The 27,149-nt window shown below is 52.4% G+C and overlaps 2 protein-coding genes across 2 annotated transcripts in view; one reads left to right on the top strand and one right to left on the bottom strand.

The window, feature by feature from the left end:
- Positions 1-12,735, top strand: part of KIRREL1 (kirre like nephrin family adhesion molecule 1) — a 125,643-nt gene extending 112,908 nt beyond the window's left edge. The window contains exons 8-15 of the mRNA XM_083477051.1: positions 155-282; positions 1,985-2,111; positions 3,543-3,643; positions 3,841-4,039; positions 5,112-5,219; positions 6,561-6,700; positions 6,873-6,950; positions 7,898-12,735. Of these exons, the coding sequence (XP_083333177.1) occupies positions 155-282; positions 1,985-2,111; positions 3,543-3,643; positions 3,841-4,039; positions 5,112-5,219; positions 6,561-6,700; positions 6,873-6,950; positions 7,898-8,362 (1,346 nt within the window). The 3' untranslated portion in view covers positions 8,363-12,735. The remainder of the gene's footprint in view (positions 1-154; positions 283-1,984; positions 2,112-3,542; positions 3,644-3,840; positions 4,040-5,111; positions 5,220-6,560; positions 6,701-6,872; positions 6,951-7,897) is intronic.
- The window catches only part of LOC310694203 (uncharacterized protein), a 246,994-nt gene that overhangs the window by 186,739 nt on the left and 33,106 nt on the right, over positions 1-27,149 (bottom strand). The gene's annotated exons all lie outside the window — the stretch shown is intronic.

Below are 27,149 nucleotides of genomic sequence, written 5' to 3'. Positions count from 1 at the left end.
GCCTCGCCTGGTATTCAGAGGTAGACTGCCCCTGGCCATGGAGGTTCTGCTATCACAAGAAACTTCTTTATGCAGACAGAGCCCAAGGCCCACCTGGTCTGGTCTTCTGAGAGAGATGGGGGCAGATCTCCTGACGCTCTCGTTCTCTCCCCAGTTGCCCCTCGCATCGTGGTGGAGCCCAAGCCCACGACCACCAACATCAGCCTGGACGTGACGCTCACCTGCGTGTGGGCAGGGAACCCGCCCCTCACCCTCACCTGGACCAAGAAGGAATCCAACATGGTCGGTGCCGTTCTCTTCCCTCTCCTCCTGACCCCAACCCACTCTCTTTGGGGTGCCCCTGCCTTGGTGTTGGGGGGGGGGTCCTGGCCTTGACAGGGCAGCAAATTAGGCCGGCCGTTGCCAGATCGCTCAGAGGAAAACAGGCTTGTGCCTCCCGGACCAGAATGTTTATTTGCTGGGTTATAAATGAGGGAACTGCCTGTGTTTCATCTGCTCTTTCTATCGATCCGTTTGCAAGTGTGTGTGTGTGTGTGTGTTTGCTTTTGCAGTGAGTGAATTTGCTTTTGCAGTGTTTCTGCGGTGGTGATTTGTTGGGTATTTTAAACAAATCCCTTCTACCTACTCCTTTTCTTTTCTTTTTTCTAAAAAAGGTGTATTACATACACACTTTTCAGAGTTGTTCTCAAATACAAATATTCTGGAAATCCGTTCAGGCTAAAATCTCTGATATATTAGGATATCGTATACCATTGGGATCGAAAACATTTCTGCTTATTTTTCTAGCAGACGTTATTCCAAAAAATGGTCAAGAAATAGTGTTTCACCTTATAACTACTGCTAAGATTATAAGAACATTGTTTAGGGGAAGCATATCTCCTACAAGATCTCAGCGGACTGAGAACATTTGGCCCATAGTAACTATGATTAAGCTTATTACAAAAGAACACATATGAACCAGCCTAGCAGACTGATGGGGGGAAATGTATTTTTGGTAATGCTTTGGAACAACAAGTTAAATGATAATAATATTCAACCTTATGCTGCTTTCAACCTGCTGGACAGTACTTCTTTATGATCTTTTATCTTGGGTTTCTTATGTTTATTAACGAAATGGTTTTTCTAAAATAAAATAAAATGCTGTTGACGTAACCAGCATCTCACAGGCCCTCACTGCAATTCCTATCATCCCTGGCCCTTGGCTAAGCTGGTTGGGGATGGGGGGTGTTGTGGTTCAACGTGATCTGGCGACCCAAAGTCGAAACACTCTGAGTTCAGGCTGTGTTGTCTTCCCCAACCTGGTGCCCTCTGGGGGTGCAACTGCCAACCACCCTGGCACTGATGGGCATTGGAGTCCAGAGCGCCAAGCAGGGGGGGGGGGCTTAATCCAGGCAAGGGGGCCAACAATATAGACCAGTAAATAGATAAAATGGAGAGGGTGAGATCCAGCCAATGAGTCCTGTCTGGGAGCACTGCTGCTTGTATTGTGGAACATCTCCCCTCCTCCTCCTGTGCCCCCAAAATCATTGCAATTCTACGTGCGGACGTTGCCCCCTGGTCGTTTGACCCTTTTTACTAGTCTTTCTCTCCTAGAAAAGATTGCACAAGGTACCCTGTTTAAAGTTTAAAAATCACGCATGACTTTTGCTTGGTATACAGAAGCATATTTACATGGATTTATACATGAGACTGACTAATATTTACAGACTGATTCTGAGGCACAAAGCAGCATCAAAACAGCCTCTGCTGCTCTCACTGTTAAAGCTCCCTCTCTCGACAGTCGAGAGCGGACCTCACTGAAAACACGGCTGCCCGGGGTTGTGCCATCGAGGGATCCTGGGCTCCAGCCGTAACCCTTTGCCTAGTATTTAGGATGCACCATCTGCACAGGGGAAGCCCCTAAATCAGTGGTTGGGTGCTTCGTGCGGGTGCAGGATCTCTCCTTCCTCTCTCCCTCACGCTTGCATCCCGCTTGCATTCTCAGGTGCTAAGCAACAGCAACCAGCTGTACCTCAAGTCCGTCACACAGGCGGATGCCGGGCTGTACGTCTGCAAGGCCATCGTGCCGCGGATCGGGGTGGGCGAGAGAGAAGTCGCCCTCATCGTCAACGGTGAGTGAGGCCGCGAAGCGCAGAGGCAGCCGCTTCACCTGTTGGACTGCGAGCCTGGCATCTGCTGAGATGGAGGGTGGGGTCCCTTCCAACTTTGCAGTTCTGTGGTCCTGAGGATCACCCCTGCTCTGCCATAGCGCTTGTTCGTTTCACAGGGGCTGGCACAAGAGGGGGGCATGGGATTGTGCCCTGCACTGCCCTACACTCATTTCAGGCTCAGAAGTTGCTGATACAGCCTGCCTGCCCTGACTGTTCCCCCTGAAAATATATGAGAGAGAGAGAGAGAGAGAGAGAGAGACCCAGGTTAACAGCAAAAAGTATTAAAGAGACAATGAATAAGACTCTGGGTTCCCTGCAGGGTCTGTTAGCAGTGGGAGCCGATCTAAGGATTTTGAATCATAATCTCTTCCTAACGTCACCGAGCAAAATTTCCTAATCCTTCTCATTAGTGGAGCCTGTTGTTTGAGCTGATTGGAGTCTCCTGCTTTCCCTGGAAAGACGGGTCAGAGCAGAGGGTCGTTGGGGAAACTGAGGCTGGATGAAGGAGGGCTGCCAGTGGAGCCCTGTGGGGAAGCTGTTTCCCTTATGCAGTGCATCATCTATGGAACTCCCTGCCACAGGAGGCAGGCACGGCCACCAGCTTAGATGGCTCTAAAAGAGGATTAGGCCAATTCATGGAGGAGGAGAGGGCTATCGGGGACGGCAGCCATGACGGCTTGGCTTGGCCTCCACAGTCGGAGGCAGCAATGCTTCTGAACGCTCATTCCTGGAAACCACAGAAGGGGAGGAGGCTCTGTGTTCGAATCCCGCCTTTGGGTTTCCCCCTGAGGCATCTGGTGGGCCACTGTAGGAACAAGATGGGGGACCAGCAGGACCTGAACCCAAGAGCAGCAATTCTTCCCACTTGTGATTCTCAGCAGCTGCTGTTATTCAAGGCCTCCCAGCAGCGGAGGGAGCACACGGCCGCTCTGGCCAGTCGCCCTCCACAGCCCTCTCCTCCTCCATGAATTTATCTTATCCCCCTTTGGAGCCATCCAGGTTGGTGGCCATGGCTGCCTCCTGTGGCAGGGAGTTCCACAGTTTAACTCTGTGCTGCGTGAGGAAGTCCTTCCTTTTGTCTGACATTCCCCTTGCCAGATGCCCGTGGGTCCTATGAACCTCCGCTGTGTCTCCCCTTCCCGGCCTTCTCTCTAGTGCTCTTCCGCAACAGACACTTTGGGGACGAACTTCTCCCATCAGCCTCTGCCAGCTTGGCCCTTCATGGGAGCTGGGGGCCACAACAGCTGGGGGTGCACCAGCTCAAAAGGGGTGGGGGGAGTGGGGCAGAGGAAGTGTCACTTTTATTCAGTCGCTTGCTGCCTATATCTCCCCCCAACAGAAGGCGAAACCTTTTCTGCCCTCAAACGTCTTCTTCCTCCTGTTTTTCTCTAGGCCCCCCCATCATCTCCAGCGAGTCGGTCCAATACGCCGTGCGGGGGGACCAGGGCAAGGTGGAATGCTTCATCGGGAGCACCCCTCTCCCCGACCGGATGGTGAGTCCCTCCTTGGCAGTTGGGCGGATCAGTGCAGGAGGCAAAATTGAGGGCTCAGTGGGCAGAGCTGGAGGCTCTGAATCTCGAGGTCGTGGGTTTGAGCCCCCCGTTGGGCAAAAGATCCCTGCGTGGCAAGGGGTTGGGCCGGATGACCCCTGGGGGCCCCTTCCAACCCTGCCATCCTATGGTTCTCTAAGGCTTGGAGCTGGAAGGAGAAGTTTTTGGAGGCGGGCACCCTGGAGCGCTACACCGTGGAGAGGAGCAACACCGGGAATGGCGTCCTCTCCACCTTGACCATCAACAACGTGATGGAGAGCGACTTCCAGACCCACTACAACTGCACGGCCTGGAACGGCTTTGGGTCTCGGACGGCCATCATTCAGCTGGAGGAGAAAGGTCAGGGGGGCAGAATCATTAGTCAACTAAAAAGACGTATGCACAATTCTGGCCTAAGCAGAAAGGCTTTCAGAAGTTGCCCCGATGAGCGCTGTTGAAGGCAGCTGCCTGCTGTCAAGAGGCGGGGAGTTCCACAGGGTGGGTGCTGGCACACGGAAAGAGGGAATCCTTGCCAGTGCAGGACAGGGATTGCGAGACCCCCGTAATGTGCCAGTAAAAGGCAGGTAAATCACCACCGCAGCAACACACGGACAGGCTGGATCTGTCTGGGCAGCATGTCCTGTTCAAGCGAGAGGCAAAAATGAAGAAGAAGAATCTGTCTTTGCATCAGCCACTGACCATAGCAATAAAATAAAATGTACCAAAGATAGAGGTAAAAACGTCACTATACAAAATACATTCTGGAGGTTTATATCAAGAATCAAATAAAGATCTTATTCTAATTGTCCCTGCTAAATTTTTTAGAAGTGAAGCACCCAAGTTCTAGGGTTGCCATATTTCACAGAGTAAAAACCAGGAGACCCCAAAATTGTCCTGGTGTTGTTTTTTACAAAGACGCCAAAAAAAACCTGCGTTTTTTCGATTGACTTGTCTAACGTCCAGGCCAAAGCGTCCCCTTTTGGGAATTTCCTCTGGACGTCAATTCCGCCTTTGAAATCCCAGTCATGTCTGGGAAATTCAGGACGTGTGGCAGCCCTAAAGTTTTCTGCCCTTGACAGAACCACCTTTAAAAGGGAGTTGGACAAATTCATGCAGGAGACGGCTGTCCGGGGCTCCTGGCCACAAGGGCCCCACTCTGGCCCCACAGTCTTCTGAATGCCAGTGGCTGGAAAATACAGAGTTCCTGCTCTTGAGCTTCAATTCCCGCAGGCATCTAGCTGGTCACCGTGAGAACAGGGAGGCTGGACGAGACGGACCCCCTTTGGCCTGATCCTGCAGGCCCTTCCTGTGTTCTTCAGGTTCAATTAAAATGAAGGAGGAGTTGGGGGGCAGATCTTTCAGCCCCTGTGCTTGAAGATGGGGGAGAAAGAGAGAGACCTTTCCCCACCCTCCTGCCTCTGTCCCTTTGCAGAAGTTCTGCCCGTGGGAATCATCGCTGGTGCCACCATCGGAGCTGGCATCCTGGTCATCTTCTGCTTCGTGGCCCTGGCCTGCTTCCTGTACAGACGGCGCAAAGGAAGTGAGTGGGGGGCACTGGCGGGTGGAGAGACAGCAGCAGGAACCAGGAGTGCCGGGACAAATTCACTGGGGAGGGAGTTCCACAGGTGTCTGGGAGCAACCACCACCAAGAAGGCCCTGCCTCTCCCGTGTCCCCACCAAGCAGGCCTGGGAGGGTGGCCGGACCGAGAAATGGGCCCCCCTGAAGACCTCAGAGCCTGGGCAGGTTTATATGGGAGGATACGGTCTGAACGTGGGCTGGGCCTAAGCTGTAAAGGGCTTTATAGGTCACAACCAGCAGCTGCAATTCCTGCATTGCAGGGGCTTGCAATTCTACAATTCTATGATCTGGGGGTGGGCGCAGATATTGTCAGGAGCTCAGCCTACACTCGAGTAGGACCCTGTATTCATTCAACTTGTTTTTATTATTGGTTGTTAGCCGCCCTGAGCCCGGCCTTGGCTGGGGAGGGCAGGGTATAAATAAAAAATATTATTATCATTTATTATTATTAGAGACACACGCCCGACTGGCATGTTCCCTCCCTCCTGGTCAATCGTTCGGGAGCTTCAAAATCTTTCTTCAGCCCGAACATCACAGCAACCGATGCCAACAGACATCGGCACACTTAGGGATCCGCAGAGTTTGCGCAGTTGTGTAACAGACCTCAGCAACTCAGCATTTTGGCTAATATACTTTATTTGCATATAAACACACACGGAGCACTGCAACATGGCTCCCTCTCTCTCTAGCATCAGACAGCAAAGAGAAAAAGAACAAAGGACAATAGTCCCAATTCATGGAACAGAGGAACACAAACATCCTGTCTCCGTCACTCCCCACATATACCGTATACCGTCATGTGAAAGACAACAATCCCATGACTGCAGTCACCGAGCAGGAATTCTAACAGATATCCCCCCACCTTTACCCTGAAAAGAATTGCAACAGGCCTTAAAATAATGGCAGCTATAATTATTTATGTATGCCACTACTGCAGCCCGTGTTTTGCTAGCCCAAAAATGGAAAACGAGCGAGGTCCCAACCAAAGTAGAGTGGCAACTGAAACTGATGGAATATGCACAGCTTGCAGATTTAACATATAGATTAAGAGAACAAGAAGAACATACATTTAAAGAAGACTGGGAAATGTTTACTGATTATTTGGGTGAAAATTGTGTACATTTAAAAACACTGTTAACATTAAGATAAATTCAACAGTGTAAACCATGGAAAGAGAAGACAGGAAGTCATTGATTTAAGGTCGTCTAAAGGAATATCTTGAAATGTAAATTAGAAAAATTTAATAAATATATATATATATTAAAAACCCACAGCATCTAATTGAGCTCTCCCCCACCCCAGGCCGCAAGGACGTGACGTTGCGCAAGCTGGACATCAAGGTGGAGACAGTCAACCGGGAGCCTCTGACGCTGCACACGGACCGCGAGGGGGACACGGCCAGCATCTCCACGGCAACACGCATCATGAAGGCCATCTACTCGGTGAGGAGCCCTTTCCCGTCTGTGGGCTATTGCCTCGAAAGCTCGTAGGAGGGGGTGGGGTGTGAGCTCCAGGGGGCGGGAGGAAGGGCTGGTTTGCGGCTAGGAGGGACGGAGAGAGTCCTCCGTCCCCCTGCCCACCGAGGTCTCTGACGTTCTCTTTCCGTCACCCCAGCCGTTCAAAGATGACGTGGATCTCAAGCAAGACCTGCGCTGCGACACCATCGATACTCGGGAAGAATATGAGCTGAAGGTAAGACGAGCCTGGGAGACAGAGAACCGAGAAGCAGTTGCGTAGGAACAGGCTGTAAGAAGAGCCAAAGTGAGCCCATCTAGTCCAGCCTCCTGCCCACACAGTGACCAACCAGATGCCCCCAATGGGAAGCCCTCTCCTCTCCCGCGGTTTCCACCAACTGGCGTCATTCAGGTGGCCAGCAGCCATAATTAGCCCTCTCCTCCTCCATGAATTTATCTCATCAGCTGGATAGCACAGTTGGTTAGAGCCTGGCAATGACAATGCCAAGGCTGCAGGTTCGATCCCTGCATGGGGCCGCTGCCTATTCCTGCCCTGCAGGGGGTTGGACTAGATGATCCTCAGGGTTCCTTCCAGCTCTGCAATTCTATGATCTTCCTCTGAAGCCATCCAGGTCGGTAACCATCCCTGCGCAAGAGAGGTTAAAGGAGGGAACGGAATTGAGATTTGAGGGCATATTATGAGGCTTCCTGCCTCTGCTGGCTTTGGAAATGGATAACATTAGAAAATATGGGTGTTTTAGATTTGGAAGGTCATGATAACAGATTGGGTTAGCATGCACATCTGTGGTATGAAAAGGTAAAAGTCCATAAAGGATTTTTAACCCACTCGGTAAGGAAATCAATCTATGGTGCATGGGAGAAATATAAATATTTTATAGATAAGTAGAGAATGTTAAGATATGCAGTGAAAAAGGGCTATTAGTGGACGGAGGGCAAGAAGAAAATCTGAGAATTTGTAGGATTCTTTATGTCTTGATTATATTATTTGTGTGAATGTAAACCAAACTGTAAAATCAATAAAATAAAGAGGGAGTGGGGAGGTGGGTGCCCAACTAGGGATTTCAGTCACGTGCCAACCACGACGCCCTCCAACCACTGCACGGCGCTGCCTCCCAGTCGGTTCCTTGGCTTGACTCTCCCTGCTCTCCCCTCTTTCTTTTCCAGGACCCGACTAACGGCTACTACAACGTCCGTGCCCACGAGGACCGCCCGTCTTCGCGCACGGTGCTCTACGGCGACTACCGCAACCCCGGCCCTTCCCGCTACGAGGTGCGGCCCTCGTCCTGCCTCTCCCACTCCAGTGGCTACGCCCAGCTCAGCACCTACAGCCGGGGACCGGCCTCGGAGTACAGCGCTGAGCCCGTCCCGGGCCCCGCTGCGGGCGCCTCCACGGCCGAGACGGCTAGCCAGCTCTCCTACGAGAACTACGGGGGACATGGGGCCTTCCCCCCCAGCGCTGGCTATGCCACCTACCGCCTGGGCTACACCCAGCCCCCTCCGCCCGCCCTGGACCGAGCCCCCTACGACACCTACGACCCCCTGGGCAAATACACCACGGCCACTCGCTTCTCCTACACCTCCCCGGACTACGGGCATCGATTCCAGCAGCGGATGCAGACTCACGTCTGAAAGCAGCCGGGACTGGGGAGGGCAGGCGGAAGGTACCTCACGACTCCCCCTGATATTCAGGGGCTCTTCCCCGCCCCCCGAAACCTGGCCCCCTTCGCCCCCTTCCTGCAGGCTGGACTCGCAGACCTCCCCCCGACCTCGGACAAGGGCGACACCCGGGGGTCCGTCTTTCAAAATCCCCGAGCTTCCTTCCACCGTTTCTCAGAAATATTTTTCTTCCTCATCGCATGAAACACTGCTGTGATGGGGAGAGGGGGGGCCCTTTCCGAGTCATGGGGGGCTGCAAGGGTGTCGAGCGAAAAAGGGGGGCATCTTGTGAGACTGGACCCTCCTCTCTGCCTGAGGCAGCCCCTTAGTCTTGCAGTGGACACCTGCAAGGAGGTGGAAGGTTGGAAATGACCAAACCAGCGGGGGGGGGGCAGTGTGGCTGTGCTGGTGTTTGGCTTGGCCCCAAACAAGGATCTGGGGGTACGCGGGGAGCCATGCGTTGCAGTCGGAGGGAGGTACTCATCCTAATGAGTGCAAGGCAGAGAGAGGCTGATTTCTATGTCATGTGGACTAGCGACTTGATTGCCAAATGGGGTCCCCACCCCTTCTTCTGTTCTGCGCTTGGTGCAACAACCCCTCCTCTGTCAGAGCAGGTGGAAACACCCTTCTTTGTCACAGAGAGGCATGGGAACGGGCCTCTCTGGCGGCACACGCTTTCACATCTCCCCACACCAGTGCAACGCAGCCCCACGTCCCTTGGGGGGTGAGTTGATCGAGGTCTGGGGCTAACGTTTCACCCGCCCGAAAACATCGAGAGAGAGCCTTGTCCCGCCCGCCTTGAGGCCGTGACTGAGCTCCTTGCAGAATTTCATAGACTCGCAGAATTGTAGGGTTGAAAGGGCCCCCCAAGGATCATCTAGTCCATCCCGCTGCCACGTGGGAGTCGATTTGGCACGCCAAAGGATCCTGCCTGGGGTCCTCTGCCTCTTCACCCTCACCGCCAAATTCAGAGGCCTGGAGGAGAGAATGGGCTGAGCTCCATTGCGATGCTCGTCTCACCTGCTTCCAAGACTTTATCCCTCCTCGCCCCACAGTTGGGGGGATGGGTGCTGGGGGGAGGGGGCTCTTATGGGAGAAACCGGCCAAGGGAAAAGGCCCAGGAGCTCTCCTGGGTCCCGTCCCTGTGACCTCTGGCTGTCTTGCTCAAACACCCCCTCCCACCTGGCTTCCATTCTCTCCAGGCTCATTTCCTGGCCATGAGGACCAGCAGCTTAAGAGGCTTAGGTAGAAAAATCAGAACACCAGCCAAGACTCTCAGGAAGCTGAAGCCCACGGAGGGTGGGAGTCTCTCTTCCCACCTCGCCCCTACGAGGGCAGGACACACCCCTGAATCGTTCACTGGAGGAGGGGGCTCTTTTAGGGGCTGCCCCCCCCCCCGTCCACCCCCTGCTCCTGCTCCCTGCCAGCCTCCCCTCCTTGCCAGCCACACGCTTTCTCCCTGGCACTTTGAAAGGGGGAAACGGATTCGCTGGCTGTGGGTGGTTGGAGGGTTTTTTAACTGTGGGGTGGAGGGAGAGTCGCGCTGAGAGATGGGGCAGCTGAAGTGTCCCGGCTGGAAATTGCCAGGCTGGAAGGGACTGCAAGGGTCATCTAGTCCAACCCCCTGCATTCCAGGAATCCCTGCTCAGGCCTCCCTGACGGGGCCCCCACCTCTGCTTAAACACCTCCGAGGAAGGAGCGTCCGTCCCAAGGAACCTTTTCCTATGTCCAGCAGACGTCTCCCCCCTCCCATCGCCCTCTCCCTACTTTGTGCATTCCAAAAAGGGGGCTCTGCCTCCCCTTTCTTTGCCACTCCTTGCCACCCAAAGGATCCACCTGCCTCCCACCCTTTGCTTCTTCCTCCCATCCCTTGACCGCCAATCTTCTGCACTTCCAACGCAGACGGTTGGGTTAAACTTATTTCTCTCTTAATGCCGTTTATTTTTTGACATTTGTGCATCTTCCCTCCCTCTTCTCTTTCATCTTCTTCTCCTCTTCAAGGAAACACACTCCCCCACTTTTTAAATTGTTGTGCCTTAAAAACTCTGAGCTTGATTTGGCCACTAAGAACAGCCTTAGGCATCCTTTGGGGCGACACCCCTGCCAGCCCCGAGATGGTACGGCCGTGTGGCACTGGGGCTGATGGGAGTTGGAGTCCCACAGCGTCCGGTGGGCCCCACATTGGGGAGGCTGACCTAAAGCACTGAGCATAGTCTCCACCAGCGGAGTCTGGGGGGGGGGGAGGCAGGGGGTGGTAGATGCAAAGGTCCAGATGGGGGGCTTCTCCATCCAGCAGTTTTGCAGGAAGCAAAGAACTTTGGCTTCTTGCGTGTTCCAAACGCCCCACAATTTTATCCTCCCTTTTTGCTCTCCCCTCCCCTCTTCTTGGCATGGTCCATCTCTCAGGTGAGCAAACAAGGCCAAGAGATGCACAACTGGACTTCCTGCGGACCTACAAAGTGAGATTCTCACTTACTCCCGCCTTTGCATGCTACATTTCCAGCTGCAAGCTGAAAACAAGTTTCTTTGGCAGCGGGTGCCCTCTGCACATGACCTTGAAGCCCCTGGGCATAAGAATGTGCCCACACAGAGCACCATCTTGTGGTTGCCTCCAGCAACTGCAACTCTGCCTGGTCAGGGAGCAGAAGGAGGCAGGGGGCGTTCTGGCACCCTTCACCTGCCAAGGTTCGATTCCTGCTCTTGGATTTGTCATTATCGCTTTTTCCTCCTCGGCAGAGAGGCTGGGAAGAGAGGTCGGGGGTCTCTCATCAGGCAACATATTTGATTTACAAGGTCTCTTAGGCGGCTTTTTCAAGTGGCATTTTCAAAGTATTTTCTCCTCTCTTTTTTGTAAGGAAAAGGAGCTGCCTGACCCGTCAGCCGTGAGCTCCCTTCCCTTCGAGGAAGCAGCTCGGTGGGTGCAATACTGCATGTGGCCACAGTGAGGTGCTCACCCACCCTTTGAATGAAGTCTCTTTGTGATGGATATTTACACACATCACACCCTTTTTTGCTCCAGGAGAAGCTTAGATGAATTGCAAAAAATGGAGAGATCTTTGAGGGGAGAAGGGAAAGGTCTCCTTCCAAAGCCTCTTCCTCTCTCACTTCCTGAACTTAGACTCCAGTCACCCTGGTCCCTCTCTCTCTCTCTCTCTCTCTCTCTCTCTCTCTCTCTCTCTCTCTCTCTCAATCATGGAGTCATAGACTCACGTCACAGCAGAGTTGCAAGGCCAGAATCGCAGCTGGGGACCACCCAACAACCTCTGCTCAAAATCCTCCAGCGAAGGAGAGGCCACCACCTTCCAAGGTGACAAATGGCTCTTACTGTCAGAAAATTATCCCTACTTTTTAGTCAAAATCATCTTTCTCGTCATTGGAATCCATTGGTTGTGGTCCTGCCCTCTGGAGTACCAGCAAACAAGCTTCCTCCACCTTCAATGGGGCAGCCCTCCAGACCCTGGAAGAGGGCTCTCATATCGCCTCTCAGTCTTATCTTCTCCAGGCTAAGCAGACCCAACTCCATCACCCGTTCCTCGCAAGGCTGAGTTTCCAGAGCCTGATCCTCTCAGTCTCCCTCCTGCGCCCGTCTTCCAGCTTGCCCATATCCTCCTTAAACTGAGGTGCCCAGAACTGGGCATGGGACTCCAGGTGGGGTCTGACCAAGGCAGAACAGAACAGGACGATTCCTTCCCTAGATCTGGGCACTAGACTTACTGTGGATGCAGCCTCCAATTGCATTCCCCTTTTTTGCTGCTGCGTCACACGGTTGACTCACGTTGAGCTGGTGATCTGCTAACGCCCCCTAGATCCTTTTCACACAGGCACCGGATCTATCCACTGAGTAGGCAGAACCACAAAATGTGGGGAGCGCTATCTCCATAGCTCATGAGGTTTCGGGGCTCAGCGTCATTTGCTGCCCAAGAGCACAAGACACCCCCCCCCCCTTGAGACAGTCGGGAAATTCAGCAATAATCACTCCAAAGCGTTTGAGTGGGGCTGCGCTCTGAGGTCAGAGCTGACAGCGCTGGTTGTTCCGTATGGGATTCCCCCGGCCAGGCTGCCTTTGGGTACGCAGGGAGAATGTGTGTGTCTGGGTGGGGGGAGTTACTATGTCTCCCCCCCCCCAGCTCATTTCTGTGTTAATTCCACCCCCCTGCTGGAGACATATATCTGTGAATCTTTTTCACTCGTCCCTCTCCCTCTACACCGACCTTCCTTTTTTAAAAAAATGTTTTTTTTCTCATTCTTAAAAAAATATTATGTACTATATTTTTAGTCTTAAACACAATATATTATATATATTTAATTTTTTATATATATAAAGTTAAATGTAAAAAAAAAAAGTTCGGCTGGAGACCTCTGTGATCATTTCAGGGAGGGCGGAGGGCAGCATGTTGCATTTCTCTTATTTATTGCTTTTTAACCCCACCTTTCCTCCTCCAAGGAGCTGGTTCTTCCCCTCCTCAGAGCAACCCTGCCAGGTGGGTGAGGCTGAGAGCCAGAGACTGGCCTTCAAGGCTGCACCCAGTGAGCTTCATGGCCGAGTGAGGATTCGAACCCATGTCTCTTCCAAGGCCTAGTCCAACAAGCTAGCCCCAATGCCATGAGTTGCAGGGGGACGGGTTTTCCTTCGGGAATCCAGTTTCAGGCCAGGATCTGGAATGGATTCTCCAGCCTGGGTGAAGTGTTTTTCCAACCTGTTGCAAGGCTGAACCCCAGCACTCTGGATCCAAGGAGCCTGGGGTGGATCCATTGTAATCTTGCAGCTGCTGAGTCTAGGGGGGAGGAGGGGGGGCTCCCAGATGCTCTCCACAGGTCCTGGCATTGTGGACCCCTGATGCGTCTTGTGGCCGCGGCCATGGAAGAGAAGTTCATTGCGAACCAGCTTGATTCACCAGATCTTACAGGAGGACTGATTGGCGCAGGTGACGGAGAATGCACCTGTCCAAATCTTGCAGTGTAGTTTCTGTGAAACACACGTGCATATATTTTTAAAGCATTCCTTTTTAATTGCTTTTTTACAAAATAGCACTACATTACACCACCCTCTTTCCTTTCTTCGGGCATCAACAAGGAAAGAAGATGTCCAAATTCAGAGCGGAGAGGCCTATCAAAGGCTCCTAGCCAGGATGGCTCTGCCTTGTCAGCTGGAGGGGAGAGGAATTGCTGAGCTCAGGTCCGATGGAGCCTCCAGGTCCAGAAGCAGTCTATCTTGATTCCTGGGTTCTTGAGGGCATTTGGCCTCTGTGAGAAGAGGAGGCTGGGTGGACCAGCAGCCGCCAGGCTCTTCCGCAGAGCACCGGCAGATCTTCCAAGCCGGCGAGGCTGAATGATTTCATCTCCCTACAGAGGCAAGTTTGCCTGCCCGGCTTTTATTACCCAAGAGCCGAGTCATTTGCTTCCCTGCTCTCGGGACCCTTTAATGGGCTCCGTGGATGGGCAGGGGCGAGGGAGAGGGAGGTGGGAAGGTGCGCCGCGGAGCTGATCCGAAGGAGGCAGATGAATAGATGCGAGCGGCTGAAAGAGGAATAGCTGCTGATGGGGATGGGGGGGGTGATGGGATGCTTCAGAAAGGAGCCTTAACGCAAGGAGGGAGGGAGCGAAAGGGGGCTCCCGGCAAGGGATGGAGAGAGAGGACCCCTGAAGGAGAAGAGGGGAAGCAGAGAGAGAGAGAGAGAGCGAGAGAGAGAGAGAGAGAGAGAGAGAGAGAGAGAGGAGCTTATTGGGAAACAAGGAGGAGATAGAAGGATGCGCAGAGGCTCCGACGGATGGATCGTGGAGCTGAGGATATTGGATTTATATCAGGCCTTTGGAAGACAAATGGACCAAATGACTTTTTATTTCATCGCAAAGGATGGCGACGAGAAGAGAATTAATGGAGGGAGGGGAAGAGGCAGCGGAGGCCTCGCGACCAGGGAAACAGAGGCGGGAAAGCCAGAGGCCAAGGCGCCCAGGCCAGCTCCTGTCCAAGTCACGGGGGGGGGGAAGGTCTGGGGTCCCCCAGGTGCGGCGGGACTCAACTCCCATTCGCATCATCCCTGACCGCTCCTCATGGGGGCTGCTGGCCGCTGGAGTCCAACAGCTGCTCAAGGGCGCCACGTTGGCAACCTCAGCCCCGAAGTTTCTGGGCAAAAGCCAGGCTTTTGGGGGGCTCAATGGATAGGCCATGGGGCTTGTGGAAATGGAGGGGTTGCTGCCTCAGAGGCGCTTCCAAGAGGTCTAGAAGAATGAATTGAGACCTCCAAGAGGACTGGGAGCATGGAAGTGGCTTTTTCGATGTGCGTGTTTTGCTTGAGTATAAAGTTGCAAAATTCATGGGCGGCAGGCTGGGGTGTTAAGAAAGGGGCTTCTCCCTTCATTGCCTCCCCAGGAAGAGCTTTTTTTCTGAAAAAAAGTCCCTTCTACAATCCATAACATACATGAACGAAAATCCACAAGACAAACCACAGGCTCTTCCCCCGCCCCAACCCCCCCCCCCGCCCATTCAGAGCCTATTGTTTTACTCATGTTGAATTCATCCATCAGTGCGTACGCAAAATTCACAGTTCTGTCACGGCCAGGGCAGCCTGGGCAGCGTGTCGGACTAGGTCGCCGGGGAGAGGCCAGGGTTCAAATCCACCCCCCCCCCCTCGGCCCTGAAGCTCTCATGGGTGCCCTTAGGGGCCTCTCCGCCTAATCTACTTCACGGGGTTGTTGTGGGGCTTAAATGAGGGCGAGGAAGCGCCATGAGGCGCGTCACTTTGAGCTACTTTAGGAAAGGGGGGAAATGCAATAAAATGAAGTAGTAAATAATTGGGAGGGGAGTTCTTTTTGGAGCCACGACTCTGCCCAAATCGGGGCAGCTCGCCGACTCCCCCGCCCCCCCGCAGGGCAGTGGGGATGAGCAGGCCCGCTTTGCGCCTCTTTTTGCGCCCCTGCCCTCTCTCTCTCTCTCTGGTCCGGGGACGAGTGGCGAGAGGGAGGGAGGCCTTTTCTGCGCCCCCGGCCCCCGAGACAAGCGATGCCCGCTCCCCCCGACGGAGAGCAGCCCCCTCTTTTCCGCGCCAGGTGGCGAGCGTATTCCGGGAGGCAGAGATGTATTCAAATTTATTCCAGGATGAAAGGGGTTGGCGCTCGCGGCTGTTCAGGAATCGCTCGGCGCGCTGCTCTCGCCTCCTCCTCGCTGATGTTCCCCCGCAGACTTCGACAGGGCTACAAGCCATTAGAAGCCGGGGAGGGGGCTCTCGTTTGATTCCCCACTTTTTAATACATTTTTTTAAGAGAAGAGCTTCGCTTTCAACGTATTTTTGTCCTGCCTTGATTTGACAGGCCGCCTGGGGAGCGTGTAGGATGAAACGGGGAACATCTGTGAGGTCTGGTTCAGAGGCGGGGGGAAGACAAGGAGCTGCCAGGCGAGGAGCCTGACTCCCGGGTAAAGCAGGGCTGTCTTCACCGGCTGGCAGCAGCAGCAGCAGCTCTCCGGGGATGCAGGTGGTGGCAAGGGCGGGGAAGCTCCTTCGTGGCCCCACCTGGAGAGCGCACAACATGGATCCACCTGCGGAACTCCTTTCCGCAGGAGGCAGCAAGGGCCACCAGCCTGGGCGGCTTTAAGAGAGGATCGCGCAGATTCAGGGAGCGGGAGAGGGCTATTGACGCATCCTAGTGGCCCCGATGCTCTTCCAGGGTCGGAGGCAGGAAGGCTTACAAAGGCGCAAGAGGAGAGGGGCCTCTGGGGCGGGTTTTCCATGAAGGGCGTCTGGCCTCATCCACCTGGGTCTTCATTTGTTCTTATAACTGAACCCGGGACCTTCTGCGTGCAAAGTGGCTGCATTGCACGGCAGCCCAGTCCCATTCAAATGAAGAAAGAGTCCAGTCCTCATGATTTCTGAATGAAGCGCTGGTTTGGCCAGGAACCGACGAAACCGCCTTCAGCAGAGTCAAACCATTTGCCCATCCAGCTCCGCCCTGTCTAGACTCAAAATGACCATCAGCGGTTCTCTAGGTTTTCATGCAGGAGGGAGCCGTTCCTCGTCGTCCCTGGAGAAGCTGTCAGGGAATGAAGCTGGGAGATACTGCCTACGGGGCAGAAGAGTGAGGACCCATCTACCCCCGCTTCCTGTTCTCACCGTGGCCAAAAAAACCCCTAGGAATCGAGATAGACTGCCTCTGGACCTGGAGGCTCTTCAAGAACACCAGAAGAACCTCATGGATCAGGCCAATGGCCCACCTCCTCTTCTCACAGTGGCCAGCCAGATGCCCGACTCCTTGGGAAATCCACAGGCAGGAGCCGCGTGGCTCTCCCCACTTGACATGGCCAGGAACTGGTGTCATTCAGAAGCACATTGCCGCCATGTACACTCAGCCGCAATGGCTACTAGCCTTTGAAATACCCATCGAGGAGGATGCAGAGCTGGTGTTGCACCTCTGAAAAGGCTTTGCAAAATCTGCAAGAGTTCATCCCAGACCAAGCATGTAATCCTGCCCCTGTCTACTCAGAAACTAGCCTGCCTTGAGTTCAACGAGGTTTACACCCAGGTAAATCACGGGTAGTGAGAGGCAGTGAGAGATTTTACTTTCTTGGGCTCCATGATCACTGCAGATGGTGACAGCAGTCACGAAATTAAAAGACGCCTGCTTCTTGGGAGAAAAGCGATGACAAACCTAGACAGCATCTTAAAAAGCAGAGACATCACCTTGCCAACAAAGGTCCGTATAGTTAAAGCTCTGGTTTTCCCAGTAGTGATGTATGGAAGTGAGAGCTGGACCATAAAGAAGGCTGATCGCCAAAGAAGGGATGCTTTTGAATTCTGGTGCTGGAGGAGACTCTGGAGAGTCCCATGGACTGCAAGAAGATCCAACCTCTCCATTCTGAAGGAAATCAGCCCTGAGTGCTCACTGGAAGGACAGATCCTGAAGCTGAGGCTCCAAGACTTTGGCCACCTCATGAGAAGAGAAGACTCCCTGGAAAAGACCCTGATGTTGGGAAAGATGGAGGGCGCAAGGAGAAGGGACGACAGAGGACGAGATGGTGGGACAGTGTCATAGAAGCTACCAGCATGAGTTTGACCAAACTGCGGGAGGCAGTGGAAGACAGGAGTGCCTGGCGTGCTCTGGTCCAGGGGGTCACGAAGAGGCGGACACGACTAAACAACAAATCCCGGGTAGAGCAGTGGCTGCAATTTGATGCCCTCTTTCATAAGACCCTCGGAAGAGCCTGACTGCTGAATCGGGCCCAGGAAGGCCCGTCTAGTCCAGCCTCCTGCTCTCCCAGGGGCCAAGCAGATGCCCATTACAGGAAGCCCAGAAGAAGAATTCATAGAGGTGGTTGCTTATTTTGGAGGGAAAGATTCCCTTCCCGAGCATGTGCATCTCCAACCACCCCATCATTCTCGCTCCGGTCCCAAAATACGACCCCATTTGCCAGCCGCTCCCAATTCCACAGAAATTGCCTTTAAACAAATTGGCTATATTAAGTTCGAGTTTATCCAGCCTGTGATAAAACGGGAGCTTGTGACTCAACGCGCCGGCGAGGGCGAGAGAGGGGTGGGAAGAGAAGCCCTCGGATAAATGACGAGGTGTTCTGGAAATGATTCACCGGAGGCTGAATAATTTCGGGTGGTTTATTTGTTTCACCGCGAAGACTATTGTGGGTAAGGGCAGCGTCTCTCCCACGCCCTGCCGAACTCGCACATCGCAAGCCAGAAGATTCCTCCGGTGATCTCTCCAGACTCCTCTCCCCCCATTTCTTTGGAGGAAAGGAAACCTGCGACGGTACATTTTCTGCTGAAGCGAGAGGAGCCATAAACATCTGCATTCCTGCATCGCATCATTTTTATGGGAGGAGTAAAATCTACTTAGCAAACAACACAGATTAAGCCTCGCTTCGCGCTCCCGCTCTCTCACCCTCCCACCTCAAGGGTGGTTTTTATTTTTTTGTGCTCTCCATCCCTAGTGTCATAATTACGCTTGCCGGGGAGAGGAGATGATCTGTAATTACAGAGGGAGGAAGAGAGAGAGAGAGAAATCGCTGCTCAGCTGGGGGGTCCCTGCACTTTTAGAAAGAAAGAAACAGGGCGAAAAAGAGGCGAGTGAGTCAAACAGCATTTGCATAAATCTGCATCTTGCCTCCTTCTACCTGCAAGGAGAGGAAAAGGAAGAATCGTGTTCCTTAAGGGGTGGGGAAGGGTCGCATGTGGCCCTCCAGCCCTCTCTGTCCAGCCCTTTGAACCCTCCTCAGCCACGCCCCCTCAGACCACGCCCCTCGCCAGTCCTGCTTCCCAGCTGCGTTGAGTGCTTTGGCTCTGATATCGCCCCCTGGTGGCCTGCTGGGAAGACACACTGCTGTGGGGGCGGGGATTGGCCTAAAGGTAAAGGTAAAGGGACCCCTGACCATTAGGTTCAGTCGTTACCAACTCTGGGGTTGCGGTGCTCATCTCGCTTTACTGGCTGAGGGAGCCGGTGTACAGCTTCCAGGTCATGTGGCCAGCAGGACTAAGCCGCTTCTGGCGAACCAGAGCAGCGCACGGAAACGCCGTTTACCTTTCCGCTGGAGCAGTACCTACCGTATTTATCTGCTTGCACTATGACGTAAAATATGCATTCGTTGCTCCACCCACTTTTGCCTCTGGCCCCGCCTATCTCTGCCATGCAGCTCCCGGAAGACTGGGGGTGGATTTCAGCCCCCAAAGCGAAAAACATCCTTCACCCTTGCTGTAAGCCAGGCATCCCCAAACTCGGCCCTCCAGATGTTTTGGGACTACAACTCCCATCATCCCTAGCTAACAGGACCAGTGGTCAGGGATGATGGGAGTTGTAGTCCCAAAACATTTGGAGGGCCGAGTTTGGGGATGCCTGCTGTAAGCTGTTGGCACGCATGGCTTCTCCAGGGCTTGGACTGAAGTGGGGAAGCTGAGGCTCGGTTCACACGGCAGTTTATCTCGGCTTCCTGACCTTCTCCTGTGAATTTCCGCATTGTATCTGAGCTTCTGCACGACGTGAAAGCTGCTTCTGGAAATGCAGCGGAATCCAGAGCAAGTTTAGCTCTCGTTTCCCTGCTATTTGCAAGCGCGTATTTTCTTCTTCTTCTTCTTCCTGGAAGCAAATTACATGAACTTGCACTAGGTTCTGCTATATTTCCAGAAGCGGCTTTTATGAAAGCTCAAATATAATGTGGAAGTTAGCACTCAGGGAAACCAGAACAAGGTGTTGGGAAACTGCCAGGGAGATAACGTCCATCTGAGCCCCCAAGCCGGAGTTCTGGACGTCCATCGGCCTCCCGTAGTCACGCAGATCCAACAGTTAGGGGCACAAAGCCTTTGGAAATTCCTAGCCACATTCCTAGGCTGGTGCACCCTCTTTCAGCAGAAAGCACAGTCAAAAGCTTGCACCGCAGAAAAGCAGAAGAGCATATTTACAGACTTTATTTAGAACATGAACAGAACAAAAGAAAACACGTCCATTCTCAGTCAGCGTCTCTGACCATCTGACAAAAACGAAAGGAATAATCAGAACATAAACATCCTGTGAATAGGACATGCGCAGACTCTGTAACTTACAAAAGCCTGCTCCCTTTTAAGGTGGAACGGAAATATCCTAACATCCTCCCCCTTTCCGTGTAACCTGTTGTACCTGTGGTTCAACCCAATTGCAACCTTTGTGTGTAAACCTTAAGTTGTTCTCTGTTAACAACCTTAGACAACAGATCAGCAGGAATTTCATTTCCTGCCATGTAGGACACCTGAATCAGTCCTTTCTGGATACACTCTCTTGCACGATGTAACTTAATCTGCAAGTACTTGGTTCTCTGCTTGCAACTCTCGGAGTTCAGCAAAGCCAAACACGATCTATTGTCTTGATACACTTGTACAGGACATTTCACAGACACCCTGATGTCCTTAAACAGTTGCATCAACCATTCACAATCCATGAGTGAAAATGACAGAGCATTGAGTTCTGCTTCACAGGAACTTAGGCTCACTGTCGTTTGCTTCCTGCACAACCAGTCAAACAGGCAGTGGTTGTACATGTAGCACACACCAGAAGTGCTTGTACCATCCGTGGTGTCACTTCCAAAACTTGCATCAGCGAAGATTTCAAGACCTCCAGTCTTCTGACTGGTGAACCTCAGCCTGTAGTGCATAGTCCCTTTCAAATAGCGGGCTGTGCGCTTCAGAGCTTTCCAATCCTGAACCGTAGGATTGTTGGCATGTCTGCTAAGCAGATTACAGCTTACAGCTATGTCAGGTCTTGAACATCTGGCAATGAAGTTCATCTTGCCTAGAATGCATCTGTACAGCGTTGTGTCAGAAAACGCTTCAGCAGTACTGTCTACCTGGTAACCTGTCACCATCGGTGTGTCAGCTGGGTTTGCATCAACCAAATTCAACCTGGTTAACACATCAGCAATTTTCTGTGTTTGGTGTACCAGAAAATTACCTGCTTGGTCCTTCTCCACCTGCAGAGAAAGATAGTTGGATACCTCACCAAGATCCTTCATGTCAAAGTGCTCCTTCAGTTGAGCTAGGGTGCTTTGGTAAAAAGCCTGATTCTTCCAAAACATCAGAAGATCATCAACAAAACATAAACAATACAGTTTGTTTTGTCCCTCCTCCTTGACAAACACACATGGATCAGCTTTGCCCTGGTGAAAACCTAGAGAAAGCAATGTCTCAGTGAGTTTTGTGTTCCAACACCTGGCACTCTGCTTGAGACCATATAAGGACTTCCGCAGTTTACAGACCATACCCTTCTGTATCTCCATCCCATCAGGTGGAAGCATGAACAGCTCCTCCCCCAAAATCCCGTACAAAAAAGCTGTATTAATGTCATGGTGGGAAACATGCAGTTTCTCCTCCGCAGCGATCTTGAGCATCAGCCGAATGCTCTCATATTTGACTGTGGGTGAGTAGGTCTCGTGGTAATCCTGTCCTGGTACCTGTGAAAAACCTCTGGCAACCAATCTGGCTTTGTGTCTGACTACCTTGCCATTCTGGTCTGTCTTGGCCTTGAAGACCCATTTGCTGCCAACCAGTCTCATTCCTGGGACTACCGGTACCAGTTCCCAAGTTTGGTTCCTGTTCAAGGAATCAACTTCAGCCTTCATGGCATTAAGCCAAGGCTCAGCATCTTTAGAGGTCAACTCCTGAACCTCTTTGAAGCTTGAAGGTTCCCATACCTTCTCTGAGCTACCAAGAACAGCAGTTGCTGTCTTAGCAAACTCATCAGCATACCTCTTTGGAGGTCTGCCCTTGGTCGCCCTTTCAGATCTGCGTACTAGACGCAAGTCTTCTGGACTCATCTCCTCTTTCTTAGGAGAAAAGTGACCAATGGTGAACAGTGGTTCTTCCAGTTCATTGTCAGACGCATCAGATGGTCTGACTGAGGCTTTTGCGCTCTGGTAGTCTGCTGTGTCGTCACTGTCACTGACACCAGCAGCAGCAGCAGCGCCGCACACTGAACTGGAATCCGAACTCTGATCATCATCATCCTCATCATCCTCATCAGCAGCAGCAGCAGCTTTCTCACCTTTAGCTGCTTGCTTTGCATCACCTTCATCCTCCTCTGGGTAACTCTGGAAAATTCCCACATTTCCCCCCCACTTAGGATTGTACTCAACACTCCTTGTGAACTTAATGGACTTAGAGTCAGTCATCCATACCCTGTATGCACCTTTTTCGTACCCCATGAACAAACCATGTGCCCCACGCTTCCCAAGCTTGTTGGTTTGTTGTGTGCGTACCCACATGTCCGAACCAAATATTTTCAGGTGTTTGGTGTTGGGTTTCTTGCCAAACATCTTCTCATAGGGGGTACAACCAATGGGTGATGACAATCTGCGATTAAAGGAATAAACCAAATTCCCCAGAGCCTCCCCCCAAAACTTATCAGGGAGATTGGCATCATGCAACAAGGTTTTGATTCCTTGCAGCAATGTTTGATTTGCTCTCTCCGCAAGACCATTCATCCATGGCGATCTGGGCGTTGACATGTCATGCTGGATTCCCTTCTCAGTCAGGAAAGCTTCAAACTGCTGAGAAGTAAACTCCCCGCCCCGATCAGTAAACAAACAAGAAATACGTTTACCGTGCACATTCTCCAACCAAGCACAGAATGCCTTAAACTTCGGAAACGCTTGCGATTTCTGTTCGAGCAAAAACACATGAATGAACCTGGAAAAAGAATCAATCAGAATCATGAAGTACCTTGCTCCTCCTAAAGAGGGTGCTAGTGGCCCTACCAGGTCTGCATGCACTAGCTGGTAGGGTTTGGAAGCCTGCCTACTAGACTCCTTGCCTTTGGGAGCAACTTTCACCTTGTTCTCTGCACAAGATACACACTTCATGTGAAATTTACAGGGTTTGATGTTCAAACCCTCAACCACCTCTGGCATCTTGGCCAGTGCCTTCCAAGAGAGGTGACAAAACCTTCGATGCGCATCATGAATGCAACCTGCATGAAGAACTTTGTTAGTTTGTGCAACACAACAAGAATCAGCATTAGATACAACAGCAGTGTCATCATAAGTTATATGGAACAAACCATCCATAAACTTTGCATGCAAATAGTCCTCTTTGCCTTTACTGATGACACAGACGCTCCTCTTGAAGGAAATCTGAAAACCACGCCCAGTAAGCTGTGGGACGCTCAACAAGTTGCTTGCAGCGCCTGGAACATACAGTACACCGCTGATGGTTGTGTGCAAACTTGCAAGTTTCACAGTCCCTTCTCCTGCAATTTGCAACGTCCTTCCATCAGCCAGGTGGATCTCACCTTCCTGAGGCTTGAAGGAGATAAAGAGATGCCGATCCTTCGAGATGTGGCGGGTACAGCCTGAATCAACAACAAAGCTGCCTTTGGCTGTTGGAGCAGTCCTTACAGCAAGCAAACCCTTGTTTTGCAGTGGTGTGGGCTTTTGCAGCTTGCCCCCCTGCTGCTCCTGGCCATCAGACGTGCCTTTAGCCTTTGGTGAAGCAGTGCCAGCAAGCAAAACCTTGCTTTCCACTGGCATGGGCTTTTGCAGCTTGCCCCCCTGCTTCTGGTCAGCAGACGTGCCTTTAGCCTTTGGTGAAGCTGTGCCAGCAAACAACGCTTCACCCTCCCTCTGCTCCTGGCCATCTGCAGACGCCTGCGTCTGTTTACCTTTGCCTTTCCGGCCTCTGCAAAGGCGATGACCTTGGTTCTCACGAGAACCAGAGCTCTCAGCTGCCGACTCCTTGGCTCCCCCTGGAGGCTGGAATGCTGCCTGGGATGACGTGACGGTCAGCTCCCCCTGCAGCTTGCAACCGGTGCCCTCAGCATCCCTGCATTCACTCGCATTCTGGGAAACAGCTAGGACCTCCGATGCAGTCAAACTCTGGGCTGGGATTATTGGCTTGTGAGCTTTCAACAAAGCATTCCACATTCCACGTGCAGTGGTGTTGCCAGCCAGCGTCTTAATTTCCTCAAGAGAGACGGATAAGACTATTACGTCAATGGCCTTCGAATTCTGGCCTTTCCATCTCTCTGTCAGAGGAACTGGGGGGGCCTCATTAACGGCATGCCACACCCCAAACTGACGCAGCAAAGATTCACACCATTTTGCCCAGGTTTCATAATTCTGCCCATCCAACTTAGGGCATTCAGCATTTCCATAAGGTTGGAAAAACTCCATTCCAGCTTTGGCATTAGCCGTGAGCCTTTTGCCTTCAAAGACTCCTTATCTTGGCAGCCATTAATCACGAAGCCTTTCTGGCTCGGCTCCCAGGCCAATTAATCTGCCGGAGATCAAAGACTCCTTGCGAGGTAAACAGAAAAGCCAAAAGCCTCCCTCATTTCTTTCGCTTTACCCACCGTACCTCTTAAACGCAGTCTGTTGCAGCTTTACTCTCCTGTAGGTGCTTTGAATCTGGGCCCATAACCTTGTTGTTGGGAAACTGCCAGGGAGATAACGTCCATCTGAGCCCCCAAGCCGGAGTTCTGGACGTCCATCGGCCTCCCGTAGTCACGCAGATCCAACAGTTAGGGGCACAAAGCCTTTGGAAATTCCTAGCCACATTCCTAGGCTGGTGCACCCTCTTTCAGCAGAAAGCACAGTCAAAAGCTTGCACCGCAGAAAAGCAGAAGAGCATATTTACAGACTTTATTTAGAACATGAACAGAACAAAAGAAAACACGTCCATTCTCAGTCAGCGTCTCTGACCATCTGACAAAAACGAAAGGAATAATCAGAACATAAACATCCTGTGAATAGGACATGCGCAGACTCTGTAACTTACAAAAGCCTGCTCCCTTTTAAGGTGGAACGGAAATATCCTAACACAAGGTGCCGCGTGAGTGCAGCCTAGCAATGGAGGAGGCACATTTTCTAGAATCATGTGGCTTAGACCTGGAAAGGACCATACCAGATTCACGTGGCAAGGACCTTCTTGGGCTGTTTCACTACAGATGATGGCAGGCACATGGGGCGGTGGGAAGGTCAAATTTTGGAATGCCTCTCATTTTGTTTGTTCATTTTTAAAAAGCAAAACCCTCTTCTCCCCGCATGTAGACACCTAGTGCATCCGTGGGAAAGCCCCCACTGGCCTGGCTTGCTTTCTCCCTGCAGGAGCCTCCTCCTTTGCATTCTGGAGCAGAGTCTCGTCCCTCGGAGGCCTCTGATATACAGCGCTCATTCTTTCCACTGCCAGCGCTTTTATCGCCTGCTCACTTGAGAGAGTGGATGCTTTATTTTCCGAGTGGAGCCCTCGCTGATCGGTAACAAAAATAAAATATAACACACACACATATAAAGAAGTGGGTTTTCTTGCAAAATCTCACAGTCACCTTTGCGGGGGGCAGGCGTAAAATGCAGGCATTGGGAAGCTAAAGCTTGATTAAGTTACATGACGGCCGAGTAATAGATCTAAGGCAGGTCGAAAGAGGCTTAGTGCTCATCCCCTCCCCATTGCAAACAGAAATGCCTAAGACGGAGGCCACCATTCCAAGCCGTGTTTGGCGAGTTCAGCGCCTCAGATGCTTTGCAGGGCCTGGGGTGTCGTGGCCCCACCAGCCAGTGGCAACTGGCGTGTCTGCCTGGGACCTGGGAGAGACCAGGGTTCGAATCCTCCGCTCAGCCATGAATCTCACTGGGTGACCTTCGGCCGGTCATACTGACATATAAACACAAGGAGAGTCTGCTGGATCAGGCCAGTGGGTCCCCTCTTCCTGCATTCTGTTCTCACAGTGGCCAACCGGATCCCTGTGTGAAACTTGCAAGCGGGACTGGGAGCAAGAGCAATTCTCCCCTCCTGCCGTCTCCAGGGATTCAGAAGCCTGGCCGACTCCAACCAACTTGGCTGGCTTTAAAATAAGATTTGAGAATGCTTCTGAATGGCCCCAGGAGGAGACAGGGCTCTTGGGCTCAGGTCCTGCTGCTGGGTGTCTCTTTAGGCCCGGGCATCGGGAGGGAACAGGCTGCTGGGCTCGTTGGCCCCCTCTTGGTCTGCTCCAGCAGCCAGGCTCTCCTTAGGTTCTCAGCTGCCCCGCCAAGCTCAGCCAGCGCCCATCTGCTTGAATAAAATATTGGAGGAGGGAGGCAAGCCCTGCAGCACACAATCAATCACACGACACGGTGCGCACACACCATTTGAATGGCAATGCCCCTCCATTCCCAGCCCCCTCAAATATTTCGCTGGGGGGGGGGCAAAGTCCAAGGGGTAGCGTGGCTGTCTCAGTGTTGCCCCTTTAAGAGCTTAGCAGGGAGGAGAATGCAGATGGAACTGGAATTACTTGGCTCCCCCTGTCCTTAGCTCTGGCTGCAGCTGCTCTTGCCCTCTTTGCAGTTACTGGGCCCAGATCAGTGTGAGCTCTTCCTGGGCCAGCCACCTGGAGTCTTGAAATCAGCTCTCCAGTAGGCATTGTAGCTGGCAGCCCTTGAGGCTGGGAAGGAGGAAAGGGACGTTAATGGAGGCCGCCAGGCTACCTCTGGCAGGTGGAGAGAAGAAAGGATTTAGTCACACAGAGTTATGTGGAACTCCCTGCCACAAGAGGCAGTGATGGCCACCAACCTGGATGGATTGAAAGGAGGATGGGACAAATTCATGGAGGAGGAAAGGGTCACTGAAGGATGCTCACGATGATGGCTATGCTCTTTCTGCACAGGCAGTGATGCTTCTGAATAATACCAGTTGCTGGAAACCGCAGGAGGGGAGGGGGCTCATGCGCTGAGTTTCTGCTTGCGGGTTTCCCTTTTGGTGCATTTGAGGCTCCACTATGAAAACTGGAAGCCGGACTAGATGGGCTATTGGTCTAACCCTGCAGGCTCTTCTGATGTCAAGAGTTGAGTAGGACCCTGGCAGAGACACGTGCCCGACTGGCATGTTCTCTCCCTCCTGCTCGATCATTTGGGAGCTTCAAAAGCTTTCTTCAGCCCAAACATCACTGACACCAGCACACTTAGGGATCCGCAGAGTTTGTGCATTTCACGTAACAGACCTCAGCAACTCAGCATTTTGGCTAATCTACTTTATTTGCATCTAAACACACACGGAGCACTGCAAGATGGCTCCCTCTCTCTCTAGCATCAGACAGCAAAGAGAAAAAGAGCAAAGGACAATAGTCCCACTTCACGGAACACAGTCACACAAACATCCTGTCTCCATCACTTCCCACTCTGTGGAGTCAAAACATACACCGTCATGTGATGGACAACAATCCCATGACTGCAATCACGGAGCAGAAATTCTAACAATTCACATGTTCTTAAGTTTGCCGTCATGGAACAGAATCAAACCTCCCCCGCTTGGTTCTTCTGTGGTCCATGCAT

This window comes from Podarcis liolepis (assembly GCF_965112155.1).
Source record: "Podarcis liolepis genome assembly, chromosome: 15".
In the NCBI taxonomy this organism is placed as follows: domain Eukaryota; kingdom Metazoa; phylum Chordata; class Lepidosauria; order Squamata; family Lacertidae; genus Podarcis; species Podarcis liolepis.
Note: the sequence above shows the minus strand (reverse complement) of the source record. Positions and strands in the feature narration are given on the sequence as shown.